The 17,577-nt window shown below is 38.8% G+C and overlaps 1 protein-coding gene and 1 long non-coding RNA gene across 2 annotated transcripts; one reads left to right on the top strand and one right to left on the bottom strand.

Annotated features, from left to right (window-relative positions):
• Positions 1-1,696: 1,696 nt before the first annotated feature.
• LOC130739442 (chalcone synthase-like) lies at positions 1,697-5,406 on the top strand. Its single transcript, XM_057591736.1, has 2 exons — positions 1,697-2,012; positions 4,280-5,406. Exons 1-2 carry the CDS (start codon positions 1,835-1,837, stop codon positions 5,281-5,283), a joined length of 1,182 nt encoding a protein of 393 aa, XP_057447719.1. The 5' UTR covers positions 1,697-1,834; the 3' UTR covers positions 5,284-5,406.
• Positions 5,407-7,600: 2,194 nt separating this feature from the next.
• On the bottom strand, positions 7,601-8,567 carry LOC130739452 (uncharacterized). The gene is made up of 3 exons (XR_009019869.1): positions 8,451-8,567; positions 8,309-8,348; positions 7,601-7,804 (listed from the first exon to the last, which is right to left on the bottom strand). It is a non-coding gene; the product is annotated as an uncharacterized LOC130739452 (long non-coding RNA).
• Between the last annotated feature and the right edge of the window lie 9,010 nt (positions 8,568-17,577).

Below are 17,577 nucleotides of genomic sequence, written 5' to 3'. Positions count from 1 at the left end.
AATAAACCCAAATTAACTGCATTCATGAATAGCTTGTTCAACCCCTCTGCCACAATTAAATAGAGAAAAGGTGCCAACGGATCCTCCTGTCTGAGGCCGCGTTCCATTTTGAATTCCCCAGTCGGACTACCATTAACCAGAACTGATACAGAAGCCGATTCAAGGCAGCCACAGATCCAATTAATCCATTTAGCACTGAAATTCATCCTCCCCAACATATACAGTAGGAAACATCATTCAACTGAATCATAAGCCGTCTCGTAATCAACTTTAACAATAAGAGTTGGACGCTTACGAATTTTAGCTTCATGAGCAACCTTATTCAAAATAACCACGCTGTCCAACATGGATCGACCCTCAATAAATGCAAATTGTCGATCGTCAATCAATTTCCCCATCACACATTTCAGCCGCCGAGTTAGTAGTTTGGAGATGACCTTATAAATACAACCAATGAGGGATATAGGTCTGAATTCATTAAGAGATTGCGGGGAGCTCACCTTGGGGATGAGGGCAATGAATGAAGCATTGTTCCCTGTAGGCCAAGCACCCCGGCGCCAGAATTCCTTCACTACTCTGATGAAATCACCTTTCATAATATCCCAATGCTCCTGAATGAATTTAAAATTGAAACCATCCAGTCCCGGACTTCGATCACCACCACAGTCCCATACTGCGCCCCTGATATCAGCCTCTGAAAAGGGAGCTGTTAATTGGGCATTGTCCGCTTCAGAGACGGTACTAAACTGAACCCGATCCAGCGTAGAGCGTTGTATCTGAACAGATCTGAATTTTGCTTCAAAAAAGGATTTTACTGTCCCTTTAACTAGCACATGATCCTCTACCCACAGACCATCAATGAGCAGGCCAACCAAGGAGTTAGATCGCCGCTTCCAATTTATTGTGGAGTGAAAGAAGCTCGAGTTCTGGTCATCATGAGAAATCCAACGAAACCGAGCCTTTTGATAGAGCAAAGACTCATGCAACCTGAGAACTTGCCAGAATTCAGAATTTAATTCTCGCTGCAAACTTCTATCTACTTCTGATAAACCCTCCTCCTCCTCCCGTGAATCCAGTTCATTAATCTGTTGAACTATTGCCTCCCTTCTAGTCTTCAAATTCCCGAATACATTTTTATTCCACTCCTTTAGTACAAGCCGAAAACCCTTCTATTTTTCTTTCAAAACAAAGGTAGCCCAACCACGGAACTTCAAACCTGCCCAAGAACTGGCTACCACCAGACTGAGTCTCGGATCATCCATCTTCAGATTTGTGGTTCGCTAAACAGAAGGAGAAGGGCGTGGTCAATTTGGGTTGCGGTGGTGAGGTGTCTTTGGTTGGCTAGGAATGAAAGGGTGTTTAGAGATGGGAACCTTGACCTGAATTGTATTCTGGAGCAGGTTAAATTCAAGTCTTGGAGCAGGTCAAAGGAAAAGGTTAAGAATTTCACGTATTCAATATTTTTCGGATGGAGTTCAAATCCGCTGGTGTGTTTAGAAGTGTTCTAATGGGATTTATGTTAATTATCTCCTGGAGATGTCTAGCTTTATTTATTTATTTTAAAGTTAGCTTTATTTTCATATCAGTTAAAGTTTCGTGCTGGTGGTTTTTTCATGTGAACAAAAGTATGCATGTATAATAAATTTTGGGACGGTCAAGGGCCCAAAGTCGGATTCTTAGGTACAGCTCAAAGACAAGTCAAGCTGACAAGATTGAACCAATTAATATGCGTGGATGGATATGGATACAATGAGAAATGGCGAGCCAATTTAACTCTATAAATAGCTAGCATTATATTTAGACGTGTATTTTCTATTTCATAAGCTTCAACGAAATGGAATACTTGGAGAAAATAAGAGAGGCGCAAAGAGCTCGTGGCCCTGCCACCATACTAGCCATTGGCACTGCAACTCCATCCAACTGTATTTACCAAGCTGACTTTGCAGATTACTTCTTTCAAGTGACCAAGAGCGACCACATGACTCAACTCAAGACCAAGTTGAAGCGTATCTGTAAGCTCAAACAAAAATTATATATATGCATGCCTTTATGCTTCTATTATATATATACATACATACAGTGAGTTCTTATAGTAGCTTCGGCTGAGCTTAGCTTGTGCCTTTATTTCACTATACAAACCAAAGACGTGCAATACCGACACCTCAGACAGGGTTGCAGTGTCGGACACCAACATAACACATTCAGACACTTCTTTGTGGTTTTTGAATAAAATAACATCTTTTCGACTCACACATTTGAGCTGGCACTTCTTATTGGCTAAATACCTTTATAACACTTAAATTTTCTAAACTTAATATTTCTTATTTGTCAAACCATGGAAGAAATTGATAATTTATCACTTGAGGAAACAAAACTAAATACATGGTATATATACTTTTCAATGAGCATGATAAAGAATGAGGCCAAAACCCAAAACCATTCAATAAATTGATTAACTATTATTTTATATACACGCTATGATCTCATGTCCTACTTTTCAGAAATTAGCAGAGTTGGTGTCATGTTTTGTGTTGTGTTTGGTAACTTTAAGTCATGAGAACAGAATCATAATTTTAATTATATATATAACCCTGATAAGCTCATTAAGATTGTTTGTTTCAAATCAACAACTTAGAAATTTCCAACTCTCTAAATTTTTAGCTTTTCAAATAATACTTTCATTTTTTTTGTAAAATAATTATTATTTCAAAAGCAGAAGCAAACATAAAAATGAAAAAAGTGATTTTTCTAAAAAAAAGCACTCTAAAGTAACTTTTTCAAATAATTTGTTTTCAATTTTTTTTAAATATTTTTTTTAAAAAGCTGAAACAAACATCAAAATGAAAATAAATGATTTTCTAAAAAAAAGGGAAACAAACACACTCTAAATTAGCTTTTCCAAATAATCTGCTTTCAATTTTTTTAGATAATGATTTTTTGAAAAGTTGAAAAAAACTTATAAATGAAAAAGTGATATTTCTAAAAAAAAAAAAACTGAAAAAAAAAACGCATTCTAAGTACATTTTCCAAAAAATATCCTTTCAGTTTTTTTAACATAATATTTTTTTTAAAAGAAGAATATATTATTGAACGATAACAATAGTACATGAGAACAACCCTCTCATGTGTAAGGAAAGTGCCAACCCGAAACTGACAACCAAGACACCCCTTTTTGATGACCTAATTTAAGAAATGTGTCTCATTAAAATCTTACTAAGAAAAACTAGTGGAAAAATCATAGTGAAGGAAAAAGTGTACACACTCTCAAGTCGGTCAAATACAAAGTCTTACTACAATTTTCTCACATAACACCCAGAAACAACAACTTCACATAAAATGACTTTTTGAAAAGCTGAAACAAACATTAAAATGACTTTTTAATTGAAAAAACTGTTTTTTTCAAAAAATAAGCTGAAATAGACACACTCTAAAGTAGTTTTCCAAATAATTAATCATCTTTCGGTTGTTTTAACATAATGATTTTTTGAAAAGTTGAAACAAACATAAATATGTTTTTTAAATGAAAAAATGATTTTTCTTAAAATAAGCTGAAACAATCGCGCACTCAAATTGGCTATTTTGTCATTCCTTAAGAAAAATGATTTTACTTTTGAAAAAATAATTGATTTCATTTTAGATCTCTTCATTTTAAGTGATTTTTTTGAAAAGCTGAAATTTATTTAAGTTTGTCAACAAATATAATAAGTGTGTTTCACTTTAAGAAGTGATTTAAAATATTTGGATATAAAATATTTCAAATATAAAATATTTCAAATATAAAATATAGACATTTTTTCCACATAAATTTTTTAAAAGAGTGTTTCGTTCCGTTTTCTTCCGTTCTATACAAAACTAAAGTGTTTTGTTACAGGAATTTTTTGCCATATTCTGTTCCATCCTAAAACATGACAAACACAGTTTCATTCCCACCATCTACCAAAAGCTGCCTTATCCTTCAAGCCAATCCCACCACATTTAACAAAAGGCCATAAATCCAGCGAACATCACCAAGAAAATAATCACAGCCTTAACCTCTTCACACGTGACATTTCCTTAAAACCACACAACCTACAACCGAAACCACAAAGCCCCATATTATTAAAATCACGCATTTGATTAAGATCTTTTATCTTTAAACACTGATAAAATTACTAAAGTACTTGATAAAATTATATACATGAATAAGGTATCAACATGTATAGAAGCAAATCATAGGTAATTTGGTTTTGAAATTCTTTAGTTACATTGACTATGACTTTTTTCGTGCCCTTAACGACAGGTGACAATTCGATGATAAGGAAACGTTATATACATCTAACTGAAGAATTCCTCCAAGAACATCCTAACATACTAACTTATAAGGAATCATCCTTGGATGCACGCCAAGACATGTTGGTGGAGGAGGTACCAAAGCTTGGAGAGAAAGCAGCATCTAAAGCCATCAAGGAATGGGGAAGGCCCAAGTCAGAGATCACTCATCTCATATTTTGCTCCACCTCAGGCGTAGACATGCCCGGAGCTGATTATCAACTTGTCAAACTCTTAGGCCTCAAACCATCCACAAAAAGATTCATGTTATACAACCTAGGTTGTTACGGTGGAGGCACAGTGCTTCGTTTAGCCAAAGATCTCGCTGAGAATAACTCGGGTGCTCGTGTGCTTGTGGTTTGTACTGAAATCACAGCCGTTGCATTTCGTGGACCCTCCGAGACACACTTGGACTCGTTAGTGGGACAAGCAATCTTTGGTGATGGTGCTTCAGCTGTGATCGTTGGTTCCAACCCTGACACATGCATTGAACGACCATTGTTTTACCTTGTACTAGCCTGCGAGACAATCTTGCCAAACTCCGAAGGTGCCATTGAAGGACACTTGCGTGAGGTGGGGCTCACGTTCCATCTCAACGAAAACGTTCCCCTGTTGATTGGAGAGAACATAGCGAAAAACATTGAAGAAGCCTTTCGCCCACTTGGAATCACTGATTGGAACTCGTTGTTTTGGATAACTCATCCGGGTGGCCCTGCGATCTTGAGGCAAATTGAAGTAACACTAGGGTTGAATCCAGATAAGCTAAGGGCAACAAAACATGTTTTGAGTGAGTATGGGAACATGTCGAGTGCATCTGTTATTTTCGTGTTGGATGAGATGAGAAAGAGGTCCGCAGAGGAAGGGAAAGCCACTACTGGTGGAGGACTGAAGTGGGGTGTTTTACATGGATTTGGCCCTGGCTTGACCATGGAGACAATAGTTTTACACAGCGCCACCATGGACATAGACAACTAGCTTTATATTATGGTCGTGTGGGAATATAATGTCAAACATATATTAACAATATAACAATTCTTGTTGTAATGGGTTATGTTCCCCATTAATAAATATTTTGCATAAATGCATAAATACTTGCTTGTTAAAAATGAAACTGATGAAGGTGTGAAATAAAGATGTGTTTGGTGAATAGGCTAGATTAAAAACTCTGAAGAATGGGATCTGAATCGGGTGGAGAGCAGATTGATGAAAGAACTTGGTGCTTATTTATTGAAAGTCCTAGTGATGAATGAATCCCTAATTAATGTACCAAAATCTAAAATTAAGTAGGTTATGGAAGGCGATGTGAATACTATATTTTTCCACTCTACTGCAAATTGGAGACAAAAGGTAAACTCTATGAAGGAATGAATATAGATGGGGTGTGGGTTGAGGACCTCACTGTTGTGAAAAAGGGAACTAAGGGGTACTTTACTAACGGTTGTCTTTCATTGGTATATGGCAAATATCTTGTAGTGCCAAAGCTATATGGGTCTATTTTGGAGGAATTCCTTGTGATGATAATCCTTCTCTTGCAACCTGTTTTGAACTGAATAAAATAAAAGAGGTTGTATGAAATTATGAAGGGGATAAGAGCTCAGGTTCGGAAGGGTTCAACTTCATGTTCATTAATTCATTCTTGCACCTTCTCCAAAATGATGTTATGAAGGTCATTGATGATTTCCATTCCAATGAAGTGTGAATGAGAGGGTCTAGTGCCTCATTCATTTCAGTAGTACCTAACATTGACTCACCTCATAATTTGAGTGACTATAGACCGATTTCTCTGGTTGGTTAAGCACAAGAAGCTCCCAACTCTAACGTTCAAAGCTGAACTATGAGAAAGCATACCACATAGTGAAGTGGGTGTTTCTATTTTATATGTTGAAGAGACACTACACCAAAAAGCACTATTTCGCGGCGGTTGGAATTTTATATAGCGGCGGTTTAAACCGCCGCAAAAACAATCTCCCGTCGGTTGTCCAACCGTCACAGTTTTTAGCGCCGCGAGTCACCTTAACGTCGTTTTTTAGCAACCGTCGGAATAACCGCCGCTAAATTTTTAGCGGCGGTTTAAACCGCCGCTAAGGATCAACTAAAACATAACGTCGGTTGCAACCGACGTGAGTTAATAAAGCATTTTATCTCATAATTTTTTGGCGGTTTAAACCGCTGCAACTTGTTCTGCATTTATAGCGTCGGTTTAAACCGCCGCGATAACCTCATCATTTTTTTTTTGGAATTTCTACTTTCGACTTTTATTTAATAAAAGCATAATGACTTTTATCTAGTGCCCTAGCATATTTCCTAGACATATGATATATATTTATCAATCCCAAATACATAATAACATTTTCACAAAGGTTTGGACACAAGTAACCAAAGTTTTCACTTTCAAGAAACCAAAGGTGTCTTAGATGTGATCTAAGCAATAGAAAAAATGGCAATCAAGTTTCCAAAATTTCTTATTCTAACTGTGCAAACCATGTGTGCATGTGAATATTGAAAGGGAGAAAAGGGAATAAAGAGAAAAATAAATGTTTTTTTATATAAGAAGTGGCAGTTGGTGGGTTCAGACTATGATTGATCAAGTGCACCATTTTCCCCTATTTCCTTCTGTTTGCGATTCCTTATTAATTATCCTTTCTTATTAACTGGTCCTTAATTTCATCTATTACTAGCTTCTTCATCTAAAAGGACATATATACATTATCCAATTGTATACTATCAATTTTGACTCTCACGTAATAACAAATAGTTGGTGCAAATATTACATGTTTGATTCTAAATTATAAATCAATAGAAGTTCATTTTGACACCACAATTGATAGCTTTTTAAATTATAAATCAAATTTCTTTTAGATTATTAAAAATAGAAGGCATTTTAAAATATGACTACTTTTTAAGAATATACAATAGAGTGTAAAGACAAGCTACTCATTTTATTATATTACTTTTAAGAATTTTTGATAAATTCATACCATGATCACAATATTCAGAACCAAAACCTGTAACCTGCAATAGAACAATTGCAAGAGGAACATCTTATATTACAAATAAGGAAAGCAAAGATAAAAAATACCAAATAAAAAAAAGCAACATGTAGTTGGACAATATTCTCCACTGGTAGGATCATCTTATATTACAAATAAGGAAGCTCTAATCCCAAATCCACATGTTTACTTCATAGTTATTTTTGAGCATTAATGAGTTACTCAAATAAAACTAACTAAGATTCGATGCATTCAATTGGCATGCTCACACGCACTAAATTCAACAATCCACAGCAAACCTACAAGTGATCATGTAAGATAACTGGAAAGGATCACATCATAACAAATATATCAAGCAACATGGTCTCATCCATTGCCCTTGAAGACTACAATTAAACATGAAGCAGAATCTATACACAGACCAAAGTTCACTCAGAGTTTGTGTTTTATTCCCCATGTTTATTTCCTACAAGTGATCTTGACAGCAACTCAGCTCCTCCAGGTTTCTACAAACATAAATAGAAGAATGTGTTAAACTGTGCTAGAATGAATTGGACAGAAATTCTATATTCTATGTTTCTCAAAACTTGGATGAGAATCTAGATGAACTATACAGAAGCAGCTACTGGTGTGGTTAACATTACTATGCCTATGTTTGATTCAGTGTTTCAAATAATTAGAATAACGTATTTTTACTAAAATCTATTAACAGTTACTTCTTCAGCAGAATGTCATTCTAATCTAAATAGATTCAAAAGCTCTAAGGACAACTGAATAGCAATGATCACAGATCTGATCATTGTTCGTCAGAGAAAATAAGCAGGGGAGAAGATTCATTTTCATGAAAAACACCAACACTCATTTTACTTTTCCTATATATTAGTTAAACCAAATCAAAACTTGGAAGAGAATCCAGATGAACTATACAGAAGCATCTACTGGTTGCTCCTACAGACACAAGTCAATAGAATAAGCATTATTAATTGCCACGACAAAGAGCTATGTTATACCTTTTCTTTACTTTGATTGGTGATGACTAGGAGATTGTTGCTGCAAAAAATATAAAAGAGCAGTTTATTAATATTGTAAACACATCAAAGAAAAGTATGAAAGGCATTTATCATAATACATGTATTGACAAGTATAGCTTACAATGTTATCTAGCCCATTGGCTAGATCCGGTGGAATGGAAATTGAAGCATTCGAAAGAACATGAGCAAGTAACATCTCTATTTTGCTCAATTTTTCATCCCTTGCTTTGGATAAAAGTCTTTCTTGTTTGAGTTCATTTTCTAATTGAGTAATACGGTTATGGTCAATTGGATTACTAGAAGAACCATTAAATCGCTGGTATTTAGCCCACATACGACGTTCTGTCACTTCTCCATTCAAATCTGTAAAAATGAAAGTGTTAACTGTTTAATATAAAATGAATCAATTAATACATGAACAAACTTTGTAATGAAATGCAAAAAATTAAATGTCATACTTCTGATTTGGACCAACCAGCCTTGTCGTTTTGGATCATCAGTTGCATCCGATGTCTCATTCTCAGTATCCTCAAAATTCTCACCATCCTCAAACTCATCGTGTAGAAAAGAACCATCATTTTGAAACTCATCCTCAAACATGCCAGACTCCATAGTATAAGGACCTTCTAATCATCCTCAAAATGTCATTTATAGATTCAAAACATAAAGAAACAGCAGCATATTGACTTAAAAAAAGAAGTTAATTACTAACTAACAACATGGAGAAACAAGAACAATTTCTAAGCTCAATCAAATTCCACAAGTACTCCAGGCCTGAATAATTGATCTTCGATGTTATCATCTGACCAATGCATGTCACTTTGTTGATGATATGGCTCACTCTCATAAGTTGTACCCTCAGAAGAACTGTGTTCAAAGGCAAAGTCTAAAAAACCATTTAATCCTCGATGATACTCAAGTGTGTTGCGTGGCTTTTTAATCCATGATTTATCCATCACACCAAGAATCTTCAGATAGAAGAGGAAGGTCAGGAAAGTATCAGAAGCAAAGAAAGCATGAAAATTACTCTTATGTGTGTCAAAACTAATCCAGATTCCACTAACAACACTAAAGCATTCACTAATCCTCATTAGCTTCCTATGTAATTGATAATATAATACTTAATTTACAATCATATTGTATGATTATTAGAAAAATCTGTATAGTCATTGTGTTGACTGGAGAAAAATACAGTCAACACTGATTCAACAATTATAATGCAATTAACATGTGGCTTTGAACTACAACATTTCAGTATTAGCATGTATAGACTCAACCCTATATATTACCTTTATTCATCCTACAAAAACCATAAACACTACAACTATCAACCTATAAAACTATAGACCATGCATCTCAGCATAGCTAAGAGTCGTTAAAACCAGACTACACACAACCCTAGATTTTCAGATTTGAAATCAAAGTGAAGAGATCAATGATTTTCAGATTTGAAATCAAAGTAAAGAGTTATCTCAGATTTGCAATCGAAGAAAACAAAGATGATTGAATAAAACTCGCCTTGCCAAAGAGCGGAGAACAGCGACGGTGGGGAACGATGGCGGAGATCGAATAGATCGGAGGTGGCGGAGAACAATGGTGCCGAGGGAGAGGGACGATTGCCAAAGAGCGGAGAACGGCGACGGCGGAGAACGGTGGCGAAGAACGGTGTCGGGGCACGGTGGTGGAGAACGGTGGTGGAGGACAGTGAGAGAGAATGAACAGAGAGAGAATGAATGAGTGAAGAGTGAGGTTGAGGAGTGAGGTGCGATTTGGATCTGAAATAATAGGTTTAGTTTTTTTAGTTTTTTTTTTTAACTATAAATAATTTTCTGACGGTTTCAACCGCCAGTAAGTTAAAACAACCGACTCCATTTCCCATCGGTTGCCCAACCGCCTCAAAGTAAAACATTTAGCGGCGGTTTCAATAAACCGCCGCTATTCAACCGCCGCTAAATCCCGTGTTTTCTAGTAGTGAGAATGAACTTATTTGATAAATGGATTGGATGGACGAGAGCTTGTTTGGAGTCAACTTCTATGTCGTCTTAGTAAATGGTACCATGTGTGATGAATTTAGGGTGGGTAAGGGATTAAGGAAAGGAGGCCCATTAATTAGCTCCTTTTTTATTCTTAATAATAGGTAAAGGTCTAAACGGTTTTCATAGGAAAGTTGTCCATCTCTAACAATCCCCTTTCAAATTGAGGAAGAATAGAAGCATTCAAATTTCGATGCTTCAGTTCACTAATGGTAAAATGTTTATAGGGGACGCAGTTGTCGAAAACATGTTGTCTTTAAAAGGTATTCATTGGTGTTTTGAGCTAATTTCAGGTTTGAAAGTCAATTTTTTCAAGAGCAAGTTGGCTCATGTAGCTGTGGAGACTGATTTTCTAAGGAGATTGGATGCATTGCTTCAATATTGCAGAACTATGTGTTTACACTGATTTTTGGTAAACAAACAGAATCCAAAAGCAATTTAAGGACCGGATTCGGAGTCCTTTCTGGGTTCTTTAGTGAAGACGTTTTAAATGTCAAAGTTGGGTTTTTGTGAAGAACGGTATGAACAAAAGGGAAAAAAGAGTAGAGGATCGAAAGGAAAAAGGGGAACAAAAAGTAAAAGGAAATCAAAATGGCAAAGGAAATGAAATTGCATTGAAAATTAAAGGTGAGAATCACAGCACACTCTTAGTCTCTTTGTAGCCATATGTCACATGAAACTTGGAGGCATCCATGGAGAGTTTTGAGTAGTTGTGTGAGTCTGAGTAATTTTACAATCACATTTGCTACTTATAGAGCAAGAAATGAAACTGCTACTAGATCCTACGGTAGAGATTACATCTTAGAAAATAACTCCCTATACTAGAGCCATACACTTGGCATAAGTACAAATATAATAACTTGCAGCCACATTTTCCACTACTCCGCTTCAATAGCCAACTTGTAACATCCACTTAATATCACTAATATCTTCCACTAACTGCTCCATACATGATTCCATCTTGTTGAGAAACTGCCACATTATGCTGCCACTAAGATTTGCCACTACTATCGGCCACGTGCCTTTGAATTGATCTCGTGCACATCCATTAACATGTTTAAAATTAAACTGGTCAAATACTAGCAAAAGTTTCCACTTAATACTTTTGCATTTTCTCCTTGTTGAAGTCCTATGGTCGAGAAATATATATACATGGCATTACTTTGGCATTAGAATGGTGCCATCAACATATAATTTGGAACTCAAAACCAAAGCCATATTTTGACTTGGAAATCAAGTTGGTATATGATTTTGACCAAGGAAATGTTGCAATAATCTCGACTCAGTAAGCTAAAATTCGACCAATATATGCAATGGATAATAATTTGGCATTAAAGTAGAAAATACACTGAAATATACCATGCATCCATATACACCATATCTTAATATTTAATTTCCAAACCTGTAAATTTTGGTGTTAACACTATGTCTTTGCTTTTTATCTATTTGGGGATACCAGTGGGCGGTAATCCGTGAAGGCTGGATATGTGGGCTCTGGTATTCAGTCAAAATAGGCACAAGCAATCAAATTAGAGAAGAAGGTCATTATCCTTTGGAGGTTAAATTTGTTTGATTAAAAGTGTGCTCTCAGCTCTACCTCTATACAACCTGTATTTCTTCTAAGTACAACCTAAAATTGTTAAATGTAGCAAGGAAATTATGAAGGATTTTTTGTGGGGATATGGAGGGGAGAGAATAAAATTATGTGGGTGTTAAGCCAAAATTACAAGTACTACAATTCTCGACACCATGGTGCAAAAGTGGTTTCTCGACAGAAAGGGTTTGGCGAAGCCGGCAACTCAGCACACGATGTCCCTCAAAGACAAGTTAGTAAAAGCCATAACTCGACACACTCAGAAGATGAAGAAATCTCGATCATCTTAATGGAAGAGGCAGTTACCGAATAACAAGCAACTACAAGCACGTGCGTACACCCACGATGCCACGAATAGCAACGGTTGCCCACGACTCGGAACCATCCACGTGGCAATAGAGTCACGTGCGCGAAGACCATCGGCTAAGCGTGGGGTATGGCGCCAAATTTCAAAACCCACGAAGCCATCGTGCATCCAAGAAAAACCGCCAAGAACATGGGCAGAAAGAACACTATAAATAGAGGAAGCAGCAGCAGAAGAAGAGGTTCCCAACTAAAAACTCTGAAAATTCACCAAAAGCTCTAAACGTCCGCATCAATGAGACTTCGAGAGCAAAATGTGATGATGGAGGAGTATGTTGCAGAACCAACGCTTTAGTTTCCCTGCATTTCAGTTTGTTGATTTCCAGTTCTTGTGTGTAGCTTGTTTTGTCGAAATTTGCTTTCATGTTATTTTAGTTTGCTTGACTGTTTTGTAATCGACTCGTATTCAATAAAGTCCAGTTTCGTTTGAGTTGTTTATTGTTGTCGAGAATACACTCGTTCACACACTACACTTTGGCAAAGCGTTTTCTCAAAAGGACCCCGAATCTAAACTTCCTTTAGTCGAACTAAGAGGATATTTGTTTACCAAAAATCCGTGTAAACAAATTGGCACGCCCAGTGGGACCGTTTTTGTGAAAACTAAGTTTTACAGAAGCATTTTGTGTGTTTGGGTTTATTGCATGCTATTTGGTATTTGCTACTTGCCTTGATTGTGATTTATATGCACCTGAGAAGTGGTAAGACTTTGAGTATGGCAAGTAATCGAGGAAGAACCTCCCCTCAAGGATCTAACGTGGGTAATCAGAGTAGCCCTGGGGGAAGTAGCGGTAACAATAATGAAGAAGTTTCTACTGGAATGGGGCATGGCACCAGTATGCCAACCCAGAACGTGGCAATTTCTGCAGTTGCAGAAATGCCTGTATCTACATCAGTACAGGCACAAATCGTTCCAACGATTACGAGGGACATGCCTTATGGTATGCCTACATCTATGATGCAAGGCATACAAGGCACGTATTCGACGTTCCCTGAAAATGTTCCCCCATTCAGCATACCCTCTTTTGGGGCAAATGGAACAATGCTAAACTTGGGAAGTCGAGTTAGTCCCCCTATTCCTGGATCTAGTTCACAAATTTATTTGTCTACAGGTATGAATACTGGTTCACTTCAAGTAGATGATAGTAACCATGAAATGGTTAACATGTTATCTCGACAGATAGGTGAGCTAATCAACCCTGTGCTCCAAAATAATAATGCCAATAATCAGCATTTGGCACGACAGATGGATCGTTTGGCGACAGCCCTGGGGGCACCAGTCGAAATCCAACCGGCACCAGGGATTAACCAAATCCCGTTGCCTAACCATGTCCCTGCCCCGGTGCGCTATCAGGCGCCGCAACACCAAGAGATGAGGGCAAACCCTTTGTACGAGGCAGTGCAGCCACCATTGCAAAATGTGTATATGGTAAACAGGGAAGAACACGCTGATGGTGTGCTAGAAAGAATTCGACACCAGAACGCTGGGGGGCAACAAAATGTTGCTGCTGTGGTGGAGCAATTGTTGAACCAACATGGTTTCAACGTGGGTTTCGCGAATAGACCCCATTTTGTGTCAGCCTTTACAGAGGAGGTTCTCGAATCAGAACTTCCTCGAGGCTGGAAGGTCCCCAAATTCACTAAGTTCTCGGGGGATTCAGGAGAGTCCACGGTAGAACACATAGCCAGGTACCAAATCGAAGCAGGAGACTTAGCCATCAATGAAAATTTAAAAATGAAGTACTTCCCGAGTTCTTTAACCAAAAATGCATTTACCTGGTTCACCACCCTCGCTCCTAGGTCAGTCCATACATGGGCCCAGTTGGAAAGAATTTTCCATGAACAGTTCTTTAGGGGAGAGTGCAAAGTAAGTTTGAAGGACCTGGCTAGTGTTAAAAGAAAGCCAGCAGAGCCTATTGATGACTACCTAAACAGGTTTAGGATGCTTAAATCTCGATGTTTCACCCATGTCCCCGAACACGAGCTAGTTGTCTTAGCCGCTGGTGGTCTAGAGTATTCTATTAGAAAGAAGATCGACACTCAGTATATTCGAGATATGTCTTTGCTCGCAGATAGAGTGAGGCACATCGAATTGCTAAAGGCCGAAAAGTCAGAGGAAAGGGCCAAGACTACTAAGTGGCCAAAGAAGGAGAAGGTAGCGTACATAGATGCGGATTCAGTAGGTCAGAGCCCATGTGTCTATCGAGAAGTCCCTGCGGACGTCGATTTGAATGACGTCAATCTGGCTGAACTTCAGCCAGGGGATCCTTATGTTTGTAAAGCATTGAAACCACGTGAAAACAAACTTGGGGAGGAAAACCCCAAGAACACGATTCCTGCTGTGAAAACTTATACTTTTGATGTGGCCAAATGCGATGCAATCTATGATATACTTGTGTCTGATGGTTTGCTTGTGGTCCCTAAAGACCAAAAACTTCCTTCTCCTGAACAAAGGAAAGGGAAGAAATATTGCAAATATCACAACTTTTTTGGTCATTGGACCTCACAATGTGTTCGTTTCAGGGACCTTGTGCAGGGGGCATTGGACTCAGGAAGACTCAAGTATGATGAAAAAGCCAAAAGTCAAATGAAGATCGACTCTGATCCACTGCAGATAGCTGAGGCCAACTATGTAGAGCCTTTCTACATTGGCATGGTCGACATTTCCGAAAAGCTGGGTTTTGGTTTGACGCTGGGAGAAGTAAGAGAAGAAAACATAGCTGTCGAAGAACCAGAGGTTGAGAAAGAAGTGAACTTGGAAGAGGTTTACCCCAAGGCTGGAGAAACCCTTGTCGAGTTTCTATCCCGCAGCAAAAATGGCGAGAAAGAAGTTATGTTGTGCCCTCGATGCAGCGCTGTTTTCGACAAATCCGCAGCCAAGGCCTATCAAGATTCAGAAATGAAAAGGCATTATCAGAGGAAGGCTCCTGTATCCAGGAGACTGAAGTACCCTCACGAGGAGTGGGTCGAGAGAGACCAAGAACTCGATGGCCATAAAGGCTAGAAAGCAAGCAATAAAGACAAAACTTACCTCCCCAATGCTGGATTGCCAAGAAACCAATGGTTCGGGCCAGCGCCTCCAAGGCCAAAACCATACCCTAAGTGGCAGAAAATCGACTTAGGCCAGGGATCCTCTTACATCAACAATTCCCGTGTGTCACGAAGCTACTCCTACGGCTCTGGGAACTACTATGCTCCTGAACAAATGACCAGGACTCAGTTCAGGCGTTTTTTGAGGAAAAGGAAAGCTGAGAGGGAAAGAGGTGGCAAGTTCCGTTCACTATGGGACATAAAGCCAGAAGACAACTCTCGCAATGAACCTAGTGTGGCGTCGATTATCAACCAGCTGGACCACGCCATCAAACAAGGAACAACCGTACCACCAAATCCAGCTAAGGAAAAAGGGAAGGATGTTGTCGAAGATGAGGATGAAGACATGCTCGAAGATTTCGACGACAGCGACGGAGAAGAGCTTAACATCATCTGCATCGTGTCCATCCTACCTGCAGAATTCGATAGAATCTCAGAGGTCACTGAAAGCGAGGAAGACTACTATGTCGACGACGAACCAGATGACAATCCTTTGTGTTATTATGTGATGCAGAGAGGATCTGTCGAAGATGAAAGAGCTATCTTCCAAAGGCCAACCGAGCAAATGAAAAGCCATTTGAAACCGTTATTTGTTTGGGCCAAAGTCGAGGAGAAGGGTGTTAACAAAGTCCTTGTCGACGGGGGAGCTGCAATCAACCTCATGCCCGGATTCATGCTCAGGTAGATAGGTAAAACTGAAGCGGATCTAATCTCACATGACATGGTGCTTTCTGATTATGAAGGAAAGACAGGTTCTTCCCTAGGGGCAATCATGTTGAACATAACCGTAGGAACAGTAGCCCGTTCCACATTGTTCATTGTGGTCCCTTCAAAGGCCAATTACAATTTGCTGCTGGGAAGAGAATGGATTCATGGCGTGGGGGCAGTGCCTTCGACCTTACACCAATGTATATCCATTTGGAAAGCTGATGGAGTTGTCGAAAATGTACAAGTAGATCAAAGCTACTATTTAGCAGAAACAAGCTACGTTGATAAGAAGAATTTCGAGAAGAGTTTAGCCACAATTGCTCCTTTAGACACAGTGGCTAACCAATACTTCAACCCCTACTCAGAGTACTCAGTAACGTTGGATCCCATCCGGGGCCTAAACCTCAATGAAGCATGCAAACCTGATGCCATGAGTGGATGGCACAGTGATGAAGAGAAAGATGCCACTGTTGGGTGGCAAGCCAATGATAAAGATGATTAATTCGAGCATGGCTCGAATTTCGGCTTACGCAGCCGAAAACAAAATAAGAACGGCCTTGGAGGCCGAGAGGATGGCCAAAGAAATGGCTATAGATGAAGCTAGTGTCTCAATCCTGCCCGTCGAATTGACACCCCAGGAGGAGGCAACAACAAATAAGGATGACACGTGCATAGAAGAAAACGAACAAGGTGCCGAGGAATGCGGATTCGAGGACCTTTGCAATCTGAGGCTAGATTGCATCTATGATGACGGCCCATTGGGCTTCGAGAAGCCAGTGGTCGATTTTTCCAAGAAAATGGAAGCGCAAGATCCTTTAGAAGAAGTGGACCTGGGTGATGGCTTAGAAAAGAGGCCAACGTACATCAGTGCTCTCATTGACCCGGAGCTAAAAGACAGGATGGTGAAATTACTCAAGGAATTCAAAGACTGTTTCGCTTGGGATTACGATGAAATGCCTGGCCTCAGTCGAGAAGTGGTGGAATTGAAGTTACCCATCAAAGAAGACAAGAAACCAGTCAAGCAATTGCCCAGGAGGTTCCATCCAGACGTGTTGGTGAAAATCAAGGAAGAAATCGAAAGACTCCTCAGGTGTAAATTTATCAGAACAGCTCGATATGTGGACTGGTTAGCCAACGTGGTTCCAGTAATCAAGAAGAATGGAAAGATGAGAGTTTGCATAGATTTCCGAGATCTTAACGCTGCCACTCCAAAAGACGAGTATCACATGCCTATTGCTGAGATGATGGTGGATTCAGCTGCTGGTCACGAGTACTTAAGCTTGTTGGATGGTTACTCAGGCTACAACCAAATCTTCATAGCAGAAGAGGACGTGTCGAAAACAGCTTTTCGATGTCCTGGTGCCTTGGGGACATACGAGTGGGTGGTCATGCCATTTGGGTTGAAAAACGCTGGCGCGACCTACCAAAGGGTAATGAATACCATTTTTCATGATTTTATAGAA

Source organism: Lotus japonicus, chromosome 1 (genome assembly GCF_012489685.1).
Source record: "Lotus japonicus ecotype B-129 chromosome 1, LjGifu_v1.2".
Classification (NCBI taxonomy): domain Eukaryota; kingdom Viridiplantae; phylum Streptophyta; class Magnoliopsida; order Fabales; family Fabaceae; genus Lotus; species Lotus japonicus.
The sequence above is the reverse complement of the archived record's forward strand: the minus strand, read 5'-3'. Positions and strand labels throughout refer to the sequence as shown.